At 40.6% G+C, this 21,736-nt stretch overlaps 1 protein-coding gene across 1 annotated transcript in view; it reads right to left on the bottom strand.

The window, feature by feature from the left end:
* The window catches only part of VCL (vinculin), a 193,017-nt gene that overhangs the window by 88,045 nt on the left and 83,236 nt on the right, over positions 1 to 21,736 (bottom strand). Inside the window, 5 exon segments of the mRNA XM_040438637.1 lie at positions 6,384 to 6,531; positions 7,526 to 7,616; positions 10,460 to 10,620; positions 10,789 to 10,911; positions 12,108 to 12,216. Coding sequence (XP_040294571.1) covers positions 6,384 to 6,531; positions 7,526 to 7,616; positions 10,460 to 10,620; positions 10,789 to 10,911; positions 12,108 to 12,216 — 632 coding nt within the window.

The following is a 21,736-nucleotide window of genomic DNA, read 5'->3' as shown; positions in this document are numbered from 1 at the left end:
GGCTCACTCACAATTTTGCCCCAAAATACAGCCATGAATAAAGAATGGTACCAAAACACCCTCTAACAGCAACTTCTTCCAACAATCCAACAACAGTTTGGTGAAGAACAATGCATTTTTCAGCACGATGGAGCACTGTGCCATAAAGCAAAACTGATAACTAAGTGGCTCGGGGACCAAAACGTTGACATTTTGGGTCCATGGCTTGGAAACTCCCCAGATCTTAATCCCATTGAGAACTTGTGGTCAATCCTCAAGAGGCGGGTGGACAAACAAAAACCCACTAATTCTGCCAAACTCCAAGAAGTGATTATGAAAGAATGAGTTGCTATCAGTCAGGAATTGGCCCAGAAGTTGATTGAGAGCATGCCCAGTCGAATTGCAGAGGTCCTGAAAAAGAAGGGCCAACACTGCAAATACTGACTCTTTGCATAAATGTCATGTAATTGTCGATAAAAGCCTTTGAAACGTATGAAGTGCGTGTAATTATATTTCACTGCATCACAGAAACAACTGAAACAAAGATCTAAAAGCAGTTTAGCAGCAAACTTTGTGAAAACTAATATTTGTGTCATTCTCAAAACTTTTGGCCACGACTGTACAGGAAACGTTTGGTTGAAGTTATTGCTGCCAAAGGAGGTTCAACCAGTTATTAAATCCAAGGGTTCACATACTTTTTCCACCTGCACTGTGAATGTTTACATGGTGTGTTCAATAAAAACATGGTAACATTTAATTCTTTGTGTGTTATTAGTTTAAGCAGACTGTGATTGTCTATTGTTGTTACTTAGATGAAGATCAGATCACATTTTATGACCAATTTGTGCAGAAATCCATATCATTCCAAAGGGTTCACATACTTTCTTGCAACTGTAGTTGTCCACTTGTTAGACATCTCTCCCGACATACACAGGAACATTACAGAGATTGCAGCCAGGCAGGAAACAAATAAAAATATATTAGCATATAGAGACCGTGAGGGCAGCTAATGCACAAAATGGGCCACTTCAGAGCTATTTTTCTAATAAAAATTTACAATTTCAGTAATTCAGGTATGTTACAAAAATGGTCATTAGTACTGCCCCTACACATAAAAAAAAAAAAAAAAAAGAAGAAGAAGACAATTACAATTTAATAGACAATGAAGATTCCTGCAGAGATCTTAAGCACTTGCCATCTGGGCTATTTGCCCCCTTCCTGACCAGGCCTAATTTTGCAAAACTGACATATCTCACTTTATGTGGTAATAACTTTGGAACGCCTTTACTTATCCAAGTCATTCAGAGATTGTTTTCTCGTGACACATTGTACTTCATGATGGTCATAAATTTGAGTCAAAATATTTCACCTTTATTTATGAAAAAATCCCAAATTTACCAAAAATTTAGAAAAATTTGCAATTTTCTAAATTTATATTTAGCTTTTTTTAAAACAGAAAGTGATACCTCAAAATATTTATTACTTAAAGAGGACCTTTCACCGATTCTTACCCTATGAACTAAGTATACAGACATGTGGAGCGGCGCCCGGGGATCTCACTGCACTTACTATTATCCCCGGGCGCCGCTCCGTTCTCCTGCTATGCCCTCCGGTATCTCCGTTCCCTAAGTTATGGTAGGCGGAGTCTGCCCTAGCGCTGGCCAATCGCATTGCAGAGCTCACAGCCTGGGAGAAAATAACCTCCCAGGCTGTGAGCTCTGCGCTGCGATTGGCCAGCGCTAGGGCAGACTCCGCCTACCATAACTTAGGGACTGGTATCTCCGCCTACTATAACTTAGTGAGCGGAGATACCGGAGGACATAGCGGGAGAACGGAGCGGCGCCCGGGGATAATAGTAAGTGCAGTGAGATCCCCGGGCGCCGCTCTACATGTCTGTATAGTTAGTTCATAGGGTAAGAATCGGTGAAAGGTCCTCTTTAACATTCCCCATATGTCTACTTTATGTTGGCATCATTTTGGAAATGTCATTTTATTTTTTTAGGACGTTAGAAGGCTTAGAAGTTTAGAAGCAATTCTTCAAATTTTTAAGAAAATTGCCAAAACCCACTTTTTAAGGACCAGTTCAGGTCTGAAGTCACTTTGTGGGGCCTACATAGTGGATACCCCCATAAATGACCCCATTGTAGAAACTACATCCCTCAAGTTACTTAAAACCGATTTTACAAACTTTGTTAACCCTTTAGGCGTTCCACAAGAATTAAAGGAAGATGGAGATCAAATTTTTAAATTTCACTTTTTTGGCAGATTTTCCATTTTAATCCAATTTCTTCTTTAACACATCGATGGTTAACAGCCAAACAAAACTCAATATTTATTACCCAGATTCTGCGGTTTACAGAAACAACCCACATGTGGTCATAAACTGCTGTATGGGCACACGGCAGGGCACAGAAGAAAAGGAACTCCACATGGTTTTTAGATGCCATGTCCCATTTGAAGCCCCCTTGATGCACCCTTACAGTAGAAACTCCCAAGAAGTGATCCCATTTTGGAAACTAGGGGATAAGGTGCCAGTTTAATTGGTACTATTTTTGGGTACATATGATTTTTTGATCATTCATTATAAAACTTTATGGGGCAAGGTGATCAAAAAATTGGTTGTTTTAGCACAGTTTTTATTTATTTATTTTTACAGCGTTCATCTGAGGGGTTCAGTCAAGTGACATTTTTATAGAGCAGATTGTTACTGACATGGCGATACCTAATATGTATACTTTTTCTTATTTATTTCACTTTAACACAATAATAGCATTTTTGAAAGCAAAAAAATGATGTTTTAGTGTCTCCATGTTCTAAGAGCTATAGTTTTTTTTATTTTTTGAGAGATTTTCTTATGTAGGGGCTCATTTTTTGTGGGATGAGGTGACTGTTTAATTGATACCATTATGTCGGACATACGCCTTTTTGATTACTTGGTGTTGCAGTTTTTGTGATGTAAGGTGAAAAAAATGGCATTTTTAAAACAAAATTTATGGTGTTTATTGGACTGGATCGATAATGTGATCTATTTATAGAGCCGACCATCACGGACGCGGCAATACCAAATATGTCTATTTTATTTTTTCTATTATTAACTTTTTTTTTTTTTTTTTAATTCCTTACTTTTTTTTTTTTAACACTTTATTTTATTTTACACTTTTCGTCCCCCATAAGGTCATACAAGACCTCTGGGGGACATTTACTTCACTTTTTTTTTTTCTTTTCACTGTTGATTTCTCCTGTAACTGGGGCTGACATAGTAGCCCCAGTTACAGGAGAAATGCACCCCCCAGAGAGGCTGTACAGCGCAATACAGCGCTGTACAGCCTCAGTGCAGGGCTGATCGAGGTCTGTGAAAGACCTCACACAGCTTCTGCACTCTCCGAGCCGGAACAGGAAGCGCACAGCGCTTCCTGCTCTGCATACACAGAGCTTGGTGAGCGCTGTGTATGCAGTGATCCAGAAGTCAGGGACACCTGGGCACTGTCCCTGCCTTCTCTTAAGGGTTGCACTGCTGTCACCGACAGCGGGCAACCTGATCAGCAGCTGCACGATTAGCGTGCAGCTGCAGTTTCTGAACGGACGTTCTGGAACGTCCGTTCAGAAACAGAGAACCACCTCCCGGACGTTTATAGTCTATGGGCGGACGGGAGGTGGTTAAAAAGTGAGGAAATAATACAAGTATAATGGAAAATTGTAGAACTTTTCTTACTTACATACAGTCCTGATCAAAAGTTCAAGACCACTTGAAAAATCGCAAAAAATCATATTTTACATTGTTGGATCTTAAGTAGAGCTTCAACATGCAACAAGAAGAAATGAGATTGAGCATTCAATTAATTGAAAATAACGATTAAACTGAAACAGGCTGTTTTTCAGCTGATCCAAATTTTAGGACCACATGCCTTTAAAAGGCCAAATCTGTGCAAAGATGTGGCTTCATTGTCATTTTCTGTCAGGTAGTCACACGTTGTGATGGCAAAAAAAACTCTCCCTTTTTTGTGGTCGGGTTGTTGAACTGCATAAGCAGGGTCTCTCACAGCGCGCCATCGCTGCCGAGGTGGGACGCAGTAAGACAGTCATTTGGAATTTCTTAAATGATCCTGAGGGTTATGGAACAAAAAAGTCAAGTGGAAGACCCCAAAAAATTTCATCAGCACTGAGCCGGAGGATCCAATTGGCTGTCCGTCAAGACAATGGACGATCCTCGACCCAAATTAAGGCCCTTACTGGTGCTGACTGCAGCCCCATAACCATCAGACGGCTGAGGGGCTTCAAAAACAAAAAACGTCTTTAAAGACCTCGTCTCCTTGAACGCCACAGAACTGCTCGTTTGGACTTTGCAAGAGAGCACCAAACATGGGACATTCAAAGGTGGAATTAAGTTTTATTCTCGGATGAGAAAAAATTCAACCTTGATGGTCCTGATGGTTTCCAACGTTACTGGCATGACAAGCAGATCCCACCTGAGAGGTTTTCTACGCGCCACAGTGGAGCGGGCGCCATAATGGTCTGAAGGAAAAAGCACCCCGCTTTTTCCTTCAGTGGAACAATGGAGCTTCAGGAAGTGCAGGGGCGTCAAATGGCCGCTGGCTAGGTCCAGATGTTGCAGAGAGCATTCCTCATGACTGAAGGCCCTCGTCTGTGTGGTAACGACTGGGTTTTTCAACAAGACAACGCTACAGTACACAATGCCCGCAGGACAAGGGACTTCTTCACTCTTTTGGCCCATCCTGCGTGTTCCCCTGATCTACAATGTACAATTGAGAACCTTTGGGGATGGATGGCAAGGGAAGTTTACAAAAATGGACAACAGTTCCAGACAGTAGATGGCCTTCGTGCGGCCGTCTTCACCACTTGGAGAAATGTTCCCACTCACCTCATGGAAACGCTTGCATCAAGCATGCCGAAACAAATTTTTGAAGTGATAAACAATAACGGCGGAGCTACTCATTACGGAGTTCATGTTTGGAAGTTGGATTTCTGTTTTGGGGGGGGTTTAGTTTTTTTTTGGAGGTGTGGTCCTAAACTTTTGATCAGCTGAAAAACAGCCTGTTTCAGTTTATTCGTTGTTTTCATTAAATTGAATGCTCAAAAAATGTTTTGTCTCACTCCCATTTCTTCTTGTTGCATGTTGAAGCTCTACTTGGAACCTTGTTAAGATCCAGCCATGCTAAATATGATTTTTTGCCATTTTTTCAAGTGGTCTTAAACTTTTGATCAGGACTGTATGAGACTGTGATCATCCAAGGTCAGTACTGAAGGAATAGAGGGGCATCATTTTTTATATAAACCAATATAAAGTTAATTATCGGCAACATAAATCCCGGACAACTCCTTTCACACAAAAAATTATTATTATTTTTTTTTTATTCAGATATATCACTTAACCAGTTCTCCCTGTTTCTGTTCCTGTAAAATGCTGCACTGGATGGTGGTTTGAAAGAGTGGTATTCACTTTACAAAATAAAACCACGCTGCTCCTCAACTAGCAGCGCGGTTTAATTTTGTGAAGTGAATTTTAGTGTGAACAGGACCCACCACATCCGGAACCTGCAACGTTCAAAGTAACATAGTATATAAGGCAGAAAAAAATTAATTTTTCCATCCAGTTCAGCCTGTTATCCTTGCAAGTTGATCCAGAGGAAGGCAAAAAAAAAAAAACTGAGGTAGAAGCCAATTTTCCCCACTTAAGGGGAAAACAATTCCTTCCCGACGCCAATCAGGCAATCAGAATAACTCCCTGGATCAATGACCCCTCTCTAGTAGCTATAGCCTGTAATATTATTACACTCCAGAAATTCATCCACCTCATCACCACCTCCTCAGGCAGAGAGTTCCATTGTCTCTCTGCTCTTACCGTAAAGAATCCTTTTCTAGGTTTGTGTAGGATTGACAATTTGGAATTCGTTATTTTTATTAAAGGAGTGGTATGTCTGTATGTATACATTTTCTATAGGGCAATAATAGGACTCTCATAGAAGTGTATAAGTCCTCAACAGTATCTCTATATGCTTCCAATTTCACACACCTACAGAGGTATACTGTGTCATGTTGCACTGAAGGTATTGCTTCTAGCAAAAATATCTCTATACACACTATGAAAGATCCTTTACAACTGTATTGGCTACATGCACTGTGCAGTGAGCCCTAACACTAAGATGCAGACTATTCTATGGCCAAATGATCGAAAAATTTGTTCTGCTAATCCTATTTATATGACATTTGTAGTGCATTAAATGTGATCAAAAGTAATTGTGCCGTATGACAAGGGTCCTACGCATAGAACCAAGAGGGTTTTTTCACCTATGTTCATTTTTTTATGTTATATTTTGGAAACTTTGGCAGATTTTTATTTTCAAATACTATAATTGAACGTTTAGCAAATTCGTTAAAACAATTACCTTGCTCTCAGATCGGCAACTTGATCAGTTATTTGGCCTAGAGTCTTACAGGTTCCCAAGATATCCTTTCTCTCCTTCCCTGCACACAGCTCCCCAACTTTCCCAGCCTCATCTATAATCTGGCGTACAGCTTGTTCTCCAGCATCACCTGAATAAAGGTAGGAAATCTTAATTAACCAGAGTATTTACATTACTGCAAAAAACATGAATGTGACATATTCAATGAAAGGAAGCTGTTATTAACTTTGTACTGCCCTCAATGAAGAGAGCATCAAAGTAGTGACAGACCAGCTGATTTCAACACACCACACCTATACATGGTATTATAGGCCTAATAAAGCAGTAATTACAGAAAAGTAGTCAGTTCTATAAATATAGTAGACGAAAAGCCACTAAAACACCATGAAAGCAAAATAGGGCTGGTGGTCACAAGTGCAAAAAAAAAAATCACATTTCACAATAGTAAGACAAATGTATCCTAGAAGACAAAATACACACATTCTTTATTGATACATAGTAAATGAACAAAACTCTCCAACCATATTAATATCCATACCATCAGTACAGGGAGGAGGAGACGGTAGCTTTTCCCAAGCTCTCCGCTGTGATTTGGCAGCTCACAGAGAGAAAGAAGGAGACGCCCCTTGAGAAAAGCTACCGACTCCTCCTCCCTGTACCGATGGTATGGATTTACATACCAGGCGGGAAACCAGAATGGGGGGCACAGCAGAGGAATGGAGGAGCGCATAGGGAAAATAGTAAGCGCTGACACATGCCTTCAGTATGCCTTACACAGCTAGCTATTTATAGGATAATGTCATAAAAATCCGATGGGCATTGTCCGTGGAATCTGCTCTAGCTTTCATAGACAGACCCTCAGATTTCTATCACAGCTTTTCAGTTTACATCAGTGTGCTCAATAAAAATACATGAATGGTACAACTGTCTGTGCGTTATTACATTCGTTAGATTGTGTTTGTCTATAATTGCGACTCTAATAGCAATCAGAGCTCATTTTATTAGTAATAAATACAGAAATCCAGTTAATCAAAAGGGTTCACTTACTTTTATTTGCAATTGTAAATCCAAATAGATTTAAAAATTTTACAGGGAAAGTTTGCTTTTTCACACTGTATTCTTACCTGGAGGAGCATTAGGGTCCCTCAACCAACCCTTTGCCTGATTCATTTTAGAATCAATTAGTGCTAGTGCTCTTTTCATGGCTTCTGTGTCCTGTCAATTAATGGGATAGTTTATTTTAATGTTTAATCTTTGTTAAGCAATAATCTGCACATAAACAGCACATGTCATTCACAACTGATTATTAAGGTCTTGCTTTACATTACAATGGCTTGCTAGAAACCTTCCACGGTTACAAATTACCTTTTCAATGCCATATATATTCAACCCATGTGATTAAAGCCAATAGATTTTAGATACTATGAGGACTTAGTCATACTCTACTATGCTTTTCAATAAAAAAATAAAAAAAAGGGGGGGGGAATCTCTTTTGGAATATATCCGTCAAATACAGGCTACGTACCTCTATATCCCTCACAGCAAACATACACAACAATTGAGCACAGTAGTTTTACATTAGCGTCAGGGGACTCCAGCAGGCTGTTCTGGCGGGCGAACAGCCTGTCGGATGCATACTGCCGCTAGTTCACAGGTGCCCCTGGACTGCCACTCCGTCCCCATTGACTATAATGGGGGCGGCGCGGAGTTCCGGCGACGGCACGCTAGTACACTGCGAGAGACAGCCAGACTAAAAGTACTGCATGCAGTACTTTTAGTCCGGCTGCCTCTCGCCGTGCTTTGCCGTGCCGCCGCAACTCCGCCCCCATTATAGTCAATAGGGACGGAGCGGCAGTCCGGGGGCATACATGAACAAGCCGCTGAACGGAACAGACAGGCTGTTCAGCCTGCCGGAGTCCACTGCCACTAATGTGAAAGTACTTTAAGCTGAAATATAGCTCCACAGACACATTAAACTACAACCAGTTCCATTGTAAAATGATGTTCAAAGGTAAACCTAAATACATTTTAAAAAGGACACCCATATAATTGATACATTGCTTCCTTACTTATTTTCTCATGATAATATGCCCTATTATACCATAATGCGTGTTACCTGCCATGGACAACTTCTATGAGCAAGAGCTGCTGAGTGAAAAAAAAAGGCTACAGCTCTGGGAGACTCAAGCATCCATGCATTATATTAATCAAGTCTGGTTCTAACCTGAAAGGCAATGTTAGTGATGAGAAAATCCCTTTAAATTAATATTAAATTCTAAAAGAGACCTAGATCTGTAAACACCTAGATGGTTGCAAAAAATATATTACTATTTTTTTTTACTAATTTACTGAATGTATGGTTTGTGATGTAAAATAAAAGTCATCCCTAAATCTTGAAAACCATGCATAAAAAATAGTCACACTCAAGCATAAATGCCTTTACAAAGGTACAGCAACAGCATTCATATTTTTATATGAAAGTTATTACTGTGTGAGTAGTCCAATCTACTAACAGAATACAGAAACCCTTTTTCCGGAAACAGGAAATGGTATGGTATGTATTTAAAAAAAAAAAAAATTCTAGTACAAAAGCCCAAAAAAAAAAACATTGAGATCCTTGAGATATTCGAAAAACACAAAGTTGTGTAAAATGTTGCACCACATATAAACCTTATGGAATTTCAGGTCAAAGCAGAATGATCACTTCAAAAATTAGGGCTGAATATAATTCACACAAATCCATTAGAAAATATATAAAGCACTGCACTCTTAGGGCATGCTGCCTCTGCAGGTATCTTACCTTCTATAAGCCAGAACATAAAAATATAATAAAGAAAAGAGAAAACATATGAAAACACGTATCCTATCGTAAAATACTGGGATCTTGAAAAATCAAGTACGGCAAGCAAATGCAAAGAACTGTACGTTATTTTAATTTTGACACTTTGATTTGAAAATGTAAGAAGAGAAATAATGAAAAAAAAGTCTCCTTCAATAGAGAGTCACTGTGTTATACATTTAAAATGCAGAACAGAATGTAAAAGTAACAAAAAAAAAAAAAAATGAAATGCATTGGGTCTGACCCAATTAATCTTTCACTTGTGTGCAGTGGAGCAAGGGGACAGGGAGACGTATACAAAAGAATTCAAATGAGTCTTTCTGATCTAACCATTTTTCTGTGCTAGACCGTGCGAACTTAGGCTACTTTCACACCTGCATTCGGGTGTCCGCTCGTGAGCTCCGTTTGAAGGGGCTCACAAGCGGCCCCGAACGCAACCGTCCAGCCCTAATGCATTCTCAGTGGACGTGGATCCGCTGAGAATGCATCAGTCTGCCAGCGTTCAGCCTCCGCTCCGCTCAGCGAGCGGACACCTGAACGCTGCTTGCAGCGTTCGGGTGTCCGCCTGGCCGTGCGGAGGCAAGCGGATCCGTCCGACCTTACAATGGAAGTCAATGGGGACGGATCCGCTTGAAGATGACACCATATGGCTCAATCTTCAAACGGATCCTTCCCCCATTGACTTTCAATGTAAAGTCTGGACGGATCCGTTCAGGCTACTTTCACACTTAGAATTTTTTTCAAACTATAATGCAGACGGATCCGTTCTGAACGGATACAAACGTCTGCATTATAGGAGCGGATCCGTCTGAGCAGAAATCAGACGGACCCGCTCTGAACGCTAGTGTGAAAGTAGCATTACAGTATTGGATGCAAGCAGAAAATATTTTATATTTGTTTTAGACTACCATTAACACCAGCAGTAGTCTTAGAAGATTAAACGTATCTGATACCATGGTAATACACTTATGCAATGAGCTATACATTTATAAATTTATTCAATCTAAAATAAAATGCCAGGGCTGAATTTAAATATTCAAATCAGTCATCACAATATAGAAACCAGAGCATAGAAGAACATTCCATTAATTTTATGCCAATGTAGTCTTGTCAAAGCAAACACATTTTTGAGGAACAGATGGATTTCTCAATGCTGAAAACCCTGACATGATCATAAATTCTGAATAAAGCCTATGGCGACTACAGGAAAACTTCTCACCTTGCTAGCCCAGGCATCTTCATCCCAGGAAGTAAGCTGCAATACCCGTATAATTTCATTTATCTCTGCACTCATTTTCTCCACTGTAAAGTTGCGGTTTTTTAATGCTTCCTCAATACCTTGACTGCGGGAATTCTTTGTGGTTACAAAAATCTTCATAGCTGGGAAAAGTACAAAGATATGTGACAACAAATTCTTCAAATTGCTGAAAACTCCTCATCCCAAGGAAGAAGAAGGATTATACTACAATGCCAGAGGTAAATAATATTCCCCTAAGCAACTGAACAATGAAATCTCAATTAAGACTACCATCGAGGCCAAATACATACCAGAAATGAGAACAGGCAGAAGATCTTTAACTGTGTTCATAGAATTCACTAGCATGATACGATGTTCCTGGTGGGTAAGCTCTTGCTGACGTTCATCAATCATCTTTGCCATCTTTGTCATTCCTTGAGCAAGATACAATAGTCATTAGCCAAGAGAACTGCATGCAATTTTAAGTATGGTGAAGTTCTGGACACCTCATTCTGTGTTGGTTGAGAAGGCTAAACCAACCCAACCTCCATTCTGCATTATGTATACACATATTCCTACAAATCCTTTTGCCACCAATTTTAGGATAAAAGAGGAGAGGTGTTTTTCATGAAAGCATGACCTGGGTGTCTCTTTTCAGTGTTTGAGCAGACTAAATCGGGTTGTATTATTTATTGACAGGACTTACACTTAACATTTAAAGTGGTATTTCTGTTTGAATAATCACATTTATTTGTTTAGAAAATAAGCATCTATACAATTTTTTACAAAAATTTTTTTGCTCACAGACAATTATTATATCAGCACAAAATCCTCTCTCTCTAAAAGAGAAGAAATGATACAGCCCATTTTAGTCCTGTAAAATGCATCTGTAGGAGATCTGAATAGGATGAATAAGATGGTGTCAGTCATGTGACCCTCAAGCCCATTATGTGACCTCTAGCATTCAAGTAACTGTCCAGATATCTAATAAGCAAAAGTGCTTTAAAACACAGCAATGCTGGCTGCAACAGCACCTCATAATATCTGTTAGTGTCAGTGTAGAAGCACATCCAACAATGTTTTACCTGTCTCCTCTATATGTGTTGGGTTTGTATATATTTTTTTTTACAGTTAACTTTATTAACATGACAACATCACCTAGAAACAGGCAGCCATTTCACAAATCACTAAGAAACTGGCAACAATGTAAACAAACATACGGTAAAGTATTTGTTGTAATAGCCAAAATGGTTTCCACTATATAGTTATCCCATGGAAGTGTCCTGCGTGCTGACCTATAACATGCTTGTCAAGGAACACTGAGTTGCTTACTGAATGTCAGTGGGGTGCCACATGACTGACGCCATGTTTCAGTTAGGCCATGGATGCATTACAGAGGACTAACTGATTTATGGGTTATACCATTCTGCTGTGCAGATATAGTGGTCAACAACATGATCTATAAACAAGGTATGTAAGCAAAATTTTCAATACATGTACATTTGAAAATTGTAGAGTCTAGGAAGACTGCTAAAGGGTCCATAATTCTTTCTCCCACTGTACCCTGATTATTCTTAGCCTTTCTTGGTTATCGCTACAACCAAAAAAAATATTTCTAGATGTCACTTACCTGGTCCCAAGTTTTTGGTGTAAGTAACCAAATCCTCCATGCTCTCCACTACCTCTGCCACAGTCAGATATTCCAGTATACCTTTGCACACCCTGATGATTTTCCTCACCTGTTTAAATGAGACAGTGGCTTTTACTTCCTGGTAGAAATAACAATGTGCATGCTACTTTGTATATTTTCTTAAAATTTATAGTAATAAATCTACAAAAGTACAGTTGAAAAAAACAAAAAAAAAAAACACGTTCAGATGTAATTTATACATAGACTTTAAAAGTGTTTATATTGCCATTCGGACTGCCTTTGTCTGGTGTGTGCAAGCAGGATTCTTCAAAGACAATGGTATATCCCAGTCTCAGGATTTCCTAAACAGAACAGATACAATTGGTATCAAAAACAGTATGAAAAATTATAAGCACTCTGACTGAAGATTTTAATTAACTTTCACAAAAGACAAATACATCATTTTTTGACATAATCTCCCTGCTTTTCAATACAATTTATTCATCTCTCAACAAGCTTTCATAGTCCCTCAAAAAATAATTTTAGGATGGCCTGCAAACCACAAATGCACCAATGTCTTCACCGCAGAGCCATAGCAGATTTGTAAATGGATTTGCCATATAATCCACTAGTCACTCATCTATCCAACAGAATCGGTTCTCCTGCACGCTCAATGTTGTCATCAGTCGTCGATGTGCGTCTGGCTCCTTTATGGCTGAAACTTGTGCGACCTTCCTTCCGTGAACTTGAATCTATCCATTCATACTCACTTCGTTGCAACAAAACAATTTCTCCACACTATGCACAGTCAATAATTATTAACACCAGACACACGTCCTCAGACCACAAAAAAATTAAAAAAATTAAAATAGCAGCATGCTGCTCTTCTTTCATGCAAATCACAAGTGGGGCAGCCATTGTTTCTTGCACAAAGCTCACAAGTTAACGGACGTAACATGTTTAAACCTGCCCAACAGTGACTAGAGAGATTATGTAAAAAAATTATTTGTCTTTTCTGAAAGTAGATTACAAAAAATTCTACAGCGAGAATGCAGATAATTTTTGACTCACCCTCGTAATACAGTATGAAATAGCCTAGTCTGATGAATGACTTTTTTAGTGTGTACAGATGGGTGCGTATACACCACTTACTTAGGGAAGAGATAGCACTAGGATGCAACCTGACCTCCAATTTCATAGAACTAAAAATGATTGAGCAACAGCATTTTTCTGGAGGTAAGTTCTAGACCTGGGTGAGTCAAAGGATGTAATATACACTGCATGGACAAAACTATTGGGACACCCACATGTTACAAATAAAGGGGTTTTTATGACTTCCCATTCTAAATCCATAGGCATTAATATGGATCTATCCCCCCTTTGCATTTAAAACAGTCCACTCTTCTGGGAAACCTTCCAACAAGACTTTGGAGTGTGTCTGTAGAAATGTTTGCCTATTCACCCACATGAACATTTGTGAGGGCAGACACTGAAGTTGGATGAGAGGTTTGTAATCTCCGTTCTAGTTCATCCCAAAGATGTTCAGTGGGGATAAAGGTCAGGGCTGTATGCAGACCAGTTAAGTTTTTCCAAACAAAACTCATTCAACCATGCCTTTCTGGTTTTGCTTTGTGAAACAGGTCACAGTCATTCTGGAATAGAAACTGTCCCACAAAGTTGGAAGCATATAATTCTCCAAAATGTTTTGGTATGCTGAATCATTATTTCCCTTGACTGGAACTAAGGGGCTTAGGTCAACTCCTGAAAAACAGCCACATAGCATTTATCCCTCCTGCATAAAAATTTACAGTTGGCACAATGCAGGTAACGTTCTCCTAGCATTTACCAAACCCAGACTCATCCATCAGACTGCCAGTCAGAGCAGCGCGATTCGTCACTCCGCAGAACTAGTTTCCACTGCTCCAACAGTTAGTGTTAGTGTGCTTCTATCAGATGCTTACCATTTTTCTTAGTGATGGTTAGGCTTGCAGGCAGCTGCATAGCCATGGAAACTTATGCCATGAAGCCCTCAGTGCATAATTTTTGTGCTGATGTTAATGCCAGAGAAAGTTTGTAAATGTGCAGTTACTGAGTCAGCAGAGCATTGGCAACTTTTATGTACTATGTGACTCAACACTCGGCGACGCCATTGATGTGGTTCCTGAGACATTCCACTTTGAAATAATACAACTCACAGTTAATGGTGGAATATCTAGGAAGGATCAAATGTCACAAACTAAATTGTTGCAATTGTGACATCCTATTACAGTACCACGCCCAAATTCAATGGGCTCTTTAGAACAACCCATTCTTTCACAAATGTTTGTAATGGCCAGGAGCTTGATTTTATACACTGTGGAATAGAGACTGAATGAGACACCTGAATTTAATGACTAATATATGTATCCCAATACTTTTTTTCCCCATATCGTAGATCTTTATTTTTTCCCCCCAAAGCATTGATACTGTACCACATAAAATGTTGGTCCATAATATGAGAATGCTTGGACTAGAGGAAAATGTCTGTATGTGGGTAAGTAACCGGTCAATGATAGAAAACAGAGGGTGGTTAATAACAGTACCTACTCAAATTGGGTCGCTGTCACTAGTGGGGTACCACAGGGATCATTATTGGGCCCTATTCTATTCAATATATTTATTAATGATCTTGTAGGAGGGGCAACCCGTAAAATATAAAATTTTTGTAGACTATACTAAACTAAAGTAATTAAAGGGAGTCTGTCACCACAAGTTGCCCTTATAGACCGCTTACATAGCACTGTAGCATAACTATAAATCAGTCAAATGATAACTTTGTCTTTTTGTTTAGATGTTCACCGGGGCAAAAACAGAGTTTATTTATGTGTAAATGAGGGCTCGCAAGTGCCCAGGGGCGGCGTTCGGGGTGTAAGTGCCCAGGCCGCTCTTCCTTCTTCTCACATAACCACCTCCCAGCCTGTTGCTTGGCCCACCCTGTAAGCCTCTTATTTTATCCAGTGTACTGGCAGAGACCCTGCCGGCGCATGCGCACTGCATGGAACAATGCTGCTGCTCTGCTCACAATAGTCATCACAGTGCCCATGCGCCGGCGGGATGTCAGGGTCCCTCCCTCCCCACTGTGTGCGGCTGCCGCTGGCCACCAGAGAGGAGTAGGAGGGGAGGGACTGTGGCCACTGTGCCACCAATGAATATAGTTTATGCCCGATATTAGCTAGCACCCACAGCCTACATTTGTATTCAGGCATAAATTATATTCATTGGTGGCGCAGTGACCACAGTCCCCCCCCTCCTACTTCCCTTCTTCTCTGTATTATATTAATTGCGCCCCCCCCATCCACATTTTTATAGTCATTGGTGGCAGTGGCCCCAGGGTCCCCCCTCCTTATCCATTGATGGGGCTCTGATCAGTTACCATGGTAGTCAGGACGCTACTGAAGCCCTGGCTGCCATGGTAAGCTCCCTGCTGCTGTGTGCACAAAGCCCAGGGCAGCAGGGAGAGTGTAAAGTGCTATTCACCCTAATAGAGCTTTATTAGGGTGAATAGGACAAGGGTGCTAGCCCCTAAGGCCCCTTTCACACGAGCGTGACGGATTGGCTCCCGATGGGTTCAGGGTGCGTTCAGTGAAACTCGCACCATTTTGCAAGCAAGTTCATTCATTTTTGTCTGCGATTGCGTTCAGTTTTTTCCGCGCGAGTGCAATGCGTTTTGATGTGTTTTTCACGCGCGTGATTAAAAAACTGAAGGTTTACAAACAACATCTCCTAGCATCCATCAGTGAAAAACGCATCGCACCCACACTTGCTTGCAGATGCAATGCGTTTTTCACGCAGCCCCATTCACTTCTATGGAGCCAGGGCGTGAAAAACGCATTAATATAGAACATGCTGCGATTTTCACGCAACGCAGAAGTGATGCATGAAAAACAACGCTCATATACATAGACCCATTAAAATGAATGGGTCAGGATTCAGTGCGGGTGCTATGCGTTCACACTCGCTCGTGTGAAAGGGGGGCTAATAATAAATAAAAAGTAATAAAATTAAAATAAAAAGTTTAAATCCCCCCCCAAATATAAAAATTTTAAATGACCCCCTTTCCTAATTTTACATATAAAAATATAAACACAATAAAAAATAAATATATTACATATCGCCACTTCCGAAAAAGTCAGAATGATTAAAATATCTCCTATGCGGTGAACACTCAATTTACCATTTTTGCTCACCTTGTCCCCCCCCCCAAAAAATAGGGTAGAATTGTCCCATTATGGGCCGGACGTTCCATAAAATGCGTAATGCACGAGGCTTTTTTTGTGTTTTTATTTTTTTTCGCGTGGTATCGAGTATCGCAATACTTTTTTATGGTATCAAAATCAAATCAACATTTTGGTATCGTGACAACCCTAGTTTAAAATAGTCTGCAAGGTCACAAAAGAAACCAAGATAAGCTCTCAGCAACTAGTTCACCATCAGGAAGACACTGAACAACAATGGTGTGTATGTCAGGATTGCAAGGAGAAAACTGCTGCTCTCCAAAAAGAGCATCTATAGTTTGCTAAAGATCACCTGGACAAGAAGGTTATGGGAACAACGTTTTGTGGACTTACGAGGTCAAAATAGAGCCTGTTGGCTAACCCCTTAATGAGCAGCCTGTTTTGGGCTTTACTGACCAAGCTATTTTTTTCAACGTTGCCTTCCAAGAGCTATAACTTTTTATTTTTCCATCTATGTAGCCATATGGGGTCTTGTTTTTTTGCGGTTCTGGTTTTTAATGGTGCCATTTTAGGGTACACAACTTACTAATTAACTTATTAACTCTTTCTGGGTCAGCACGATTACAGTCATACCAAATACATATAGTTTATGTTTTAATACTAATAAAAAAGAAAATGTTCTTGCATTGCCGCATATCAACACCCATAAAGTTTTGTTTTTTTCCACAGAGCTGTGTGAAGGTTTGATTTTTGCAGGACGAATTGTAGTTTTATTTGTAACATTTTGGGGTACATAACACTTTTTAAATCACTTTTTATTCCATTTTCTGGGGGGGGGGGCAAGTAAGCAAAAAGCTGAAATTCTGGCATTTTGTGTGGGTCATTACAAACACAGCGATACCAAACATGTGGTAGAGATTTTATTTTTGCTTTTTTTCCCCATTGAAAAAAAAAGCATACAGTATTTTTAATTGGATTTTTTAAGTTAGTTTTGTTTTTTTATTTTTTTAACCATTTAATAGTCCCACAAGGGCATTCCCATCGTGCAATGCATTTTAAAGGGGTTTTCCAGTTACAGAAAAAAAAGAAATAACACTAGCAATTAAGCTGACTGCATTATTTAGGTCTCATTTAGATGTATTATTTAGATGATGACATTCTGAGTGCATTTTGACTCCTCCAGCATAATTGCGATCTGTGACCCCCCCTTTGTTTACATCTCAGCGCAAGACTCACAGGAAAGTCCGTAGATTCAGGTCTCTGCCTTACCTTCCCAGCTGTAACATTACAGATCCAAGCAGGGTCATCAGCCTCATTAATAGTCACATCAATGCAGTGAATACTAATTATCTGGGGTCCCAGCAGTCGGACCCCCACCAAGCTAATAAGTTATCCCCTATCCCGGTGATGGTGAACCTTTCACAGGCCGAGTGGCCAAACTGCTACCCAAAACCCACTTATTTATCGCAACGTGCCAACACGGCAATTTGACCTGAATACTACAGTCCCATATAGTATATCTTCCATGTACTTTATCATTTAGCTATAATAGCCTGCCTACATTCAGCGAGTTGCTTGTGCTGTTCATAGTGAGTCCTGCGCTGATTAATGGCAGGAAAAGTATAAGGCATATTGGTACACCATAAACACCCATGCCATAGATTCGTCACCACTGCACTATCCTGTGGATAGTTACTTGCTACAGCATTCCTTTAAAAAGGAACTGTAACCTCTCCGGACACCTGCTCCAGCAGCTATTTGCATTCCTTTTGTATTAACAATTCTGGAACGTCTATTCTTATGGAGTCTCCGGTAGAGTACCATGTTGTTCCATTCATTTATTATTCCTTCTAGAAGTTATAAATTCATCACTAGCAGTTTGCAATGAAGTTCCAGATGGGTATTACCAGTTGGGGGGTGTCCCTGCACCGTCCGACACTTTCCAATCAGTGCTGCCAGTGTCATACTGTACAGGGATACTCCTCCAAATGTTAACAGCCATCTGGATGATCATTGCAAACTGCTAGCAATTCACTCACTAACTTCTAGCAGGAATAATAAAGGAATATTTAACATAGATTCATGGGAAAAGATATCTGAGAACTGTTACATTACATGGGGAATGCAAGTAGTTGCTAAAACAGACACGTCATGGGAGGTTACAAGTCCTTTTCAAGAATGCAGAATGTGTTTGTGTTCATTGTGCTGTTAATGGGATGCGAGTGATGCTGGTAGCGATTTATATTCCTCTACCCTTTACATTGGTACCTTGGCGGGTGGTTTTAGAATTTATGGCGGAGTTCTCAGGGCTATCTTGCCTAATTGTTGGGGACTTTAATAATATTCCTAATGAGGTGGTAGGAGGTGCTAGGAGTAGCACTTATACCTCTTTTGGTAGTTTGCAGTGGGTGGTGGGGCTGATAGATTGTGGAGGGAAAGTCACCCTGGGGAGCGTTGATACTTGCTCTTCTACAGACACAGCCCTCTCTCGTATAGATCTGGTGCTGTCCAATGCACTTGTGTGCTCTGGTGTGCTCGTCAGAATAGCTCCCTAGAACGCTCTGTGACCATTCAATGCTGAGGGTTGCGCAGGACCTGTCTGGGGACACCGGGTCGGGGCCCAGAATGTGGCAATTAAATGCCTTTTGGTTATGGGGGATTACCCTCATGGGGGATTTAGAAAAAGGTTAGGGTTATTCCTCAGAGGTGACACACTCCGAGGAGGATGTCAGGGGATTTTTGCAGGTGGTTAATCTCCCACAGTTGTCCCCAGAGGCCCGTGCACTTTTAGATGCCCCTTTACAGCTGGAGGAATTAGGGGAAGCAGCGAGATCCATGGCAAATGATAAGGCCCCAGGGATGGATGGTCTTTCTGCTGAAATGTATAAGAAATTTCATGCTGAACTACTTCCTGAACGATTACAGGTATACAATTACTCATTGGAAGTACAGTAGGTAGTCTGCCAGCCTCTATGCCAGAAGCGCCCATAGTGGTCTTATCTAAATCTGGGAAAGACCCATTTCGCTGTTGTCTATGGATGGTGTTGGTTATGTGCTTATCTAAAGTGATACTATCAGTTATTAAACAAGATCAAACAGGGTTTATGCCTGTCCACCTCTAACATTCGCAGCAGGGTTTTTACTAGTCTGCAGAAACCGTAAGATAACATGGGAGATAGATAGATTCTCTCTAGGCGCTGCCAAAGCCTTCAGTAGCATACAGTGGAATTACCTTTGGTGCACACTTTATCATATGAGCTTTGAACAGCGGTTCATTTCCTGGGTGAAAGTGCTTTACTCTAGTCTGAAGGTGTGAATAAGGGCAAATGGGAGTCTAGCTTTAATGTTTCGGGTGGCACATGGCACTCGGCTAGGTTGCCCTTTGTCACCCTCGCTGTTGCCGATAGAGAGTCTGGCTGCAGTGGACGCAGCTCCTCTAATATACAGGGGTTGCAATATGGTAATGTGCATAATAAGGTGCCATGTATGCAGATGACACTGTTCTTAGGTGACACGTCCTCTTCCTTGACTGCTGTTATGTCTCTTATTGATAGATTTGGCTGGTTGTCCAGGCTAACAATTAATTGGCACAAGTCCACTCTGATGTTCATTGCTGGTCAGCCCAGATCACTTGTAAGGGTCCATTCACACGTCCGTTTTTTCTTTCCTGATCTGTTCCGTTTTTTGCTGAACAGATCTGGACCAGATCTGGACCCATTCATTTTCAATGGGTCTTGAAAAAAATCAGACATTGAGCTGTCCGTTTTTTCCAGGACCCATTGAAAATGAATGGGTCCAGATCTGGTCCAGATCTGTTCAGCAAAAAACGGAACAGATCAGGAAAGAAAAAACGGACGTGTGAATGGACCCTTAGATTGGACAGAAATATCCCATGTGTGGAAAACTTTAAATACCTGAGAATAAATGTGTCACCTAAACTGTCGGACTTTGAAGATCTGAACCTCACTCCGTTGCTAACAAAGTTCCGTACTAAGATTAAAAACTGGTGCAAACTGTATCTTTCTGTAGTGGGTAGGACGAATCTTCTTAAGATGGTAATAATGCCCCAGCTCTTGTACATTTTGCACAATGACCTGGTCTGGTTGCCCCTAGACAGGTTTTATAAGATTAACTCAATTTTCTGGGACTTGGTATGGCACAAGGGACAGTTAAGAATAAAGCTCGAGACACTGCAATATTCAAAAGAGGCGGGAGGACTGGCCAATTATATGACTAGTCGGGTACGTGGATATCATTTGAGCAGGGGTTGTCTTACTTCAGCAAGTGACATTTCTCATGTAGAGAAAATTAATACAAGCCACTTACTAATGTATTGTTATTATCCATATTGCTTCCTTTGCTGGCTGGATTAATTTTCGTCTCATTATACAACGTTTCCATGGTTACGACCACCCTGCAATCCATCAATGGTGGTCGTGCTTGAACACTATAGGCAAAAGCAAGGACCGTGAGAGCGCACATAGACTAATGCTTTTTCCTGTAGTGAGCAAGCACGACCACCATTGATGGATTGCAGGGTGGTCGTAACCATAGAAACAAGCAGTGTATAATGTGATGGAAAAATTAATCCAGCCAGCAAAGGAAGAAATATGGATAATATTGTATTAACTTCCTCTACATAATAAATGCTATTTGCTGAAGTGAGATAACTTCAACTGCGCTTTTGGAGGTGCATGGGTCGAGGTCAGAAAGCATGGGGAATCCTTTACTGGGCATGATGTATTTGGTTTGGACAGAGATCAAACAGCTGAAAGGAGTTACAGGAATCACAGAGTATTCCCCACTGTGGCACAATCCCTCTATGACTGAATATGCATCTCTTGGATGATGGGACCTTCCGATTGTTTACTGGCTTTCAGGATGCCCATCGCATTTTCCAGCAATATTTTTACTGATAATTGTAAATACAGCTTAGGCTACTCTGCATTTCATATTCTTGGGAAGGGGGGGGGGGGGGTGATCTCTATGGTATATCAGATGCTGCTTAATACATTTTCAGAGTCGCACCCACTGACCCGTATGCATAAATGGGAGCAAGACTTGGGTGACATCTCGCAAGAGCAATGGTCTGATATTTTGGAAGCAGTGCCTTTATCCTCTATGAGTGAAAGTGGGAAGCTTTCAGTTATTTATGGTCCGCAGAGTGTACAAAACATCAGTATTTTTACACCGGACAGGTGTCAGATCTGATGCAAAATGTCCTCGTTGCTTGGTGGAACCAGCAGATCTGATACATATGTTATGGCACTGTACAGTGTTAGATTCCTTCTGGAGGGAGATTTTAACTTTAATACAAAAGGCTTTCTCAGTTCAGATACAGCAGCATCCAAAAGGTGTGCATCTTGTGGTACGTGACAGAGATAGGGACTGAAGCAATGGCTCAAATGACCATAG

Source organism: Bufo bufo, chromosome 6 (genome assembly GCF_905171765.1).
Source record: "Bufo bufo chromosome 6, aBufBuf1.1, whole genome shotgun sequence".
NCBI classification, from domain to species: domain Eukaryota; kingdom Metazoa; phylum Chordata; class Amphibia; order Anura; family Bufonidae; genus Bufo; species Bufo bufo.
Note: the sequence above shows the minus strand (reverse complement) of the source record. Positions and strands in the feature narration are given on the sequence as shown.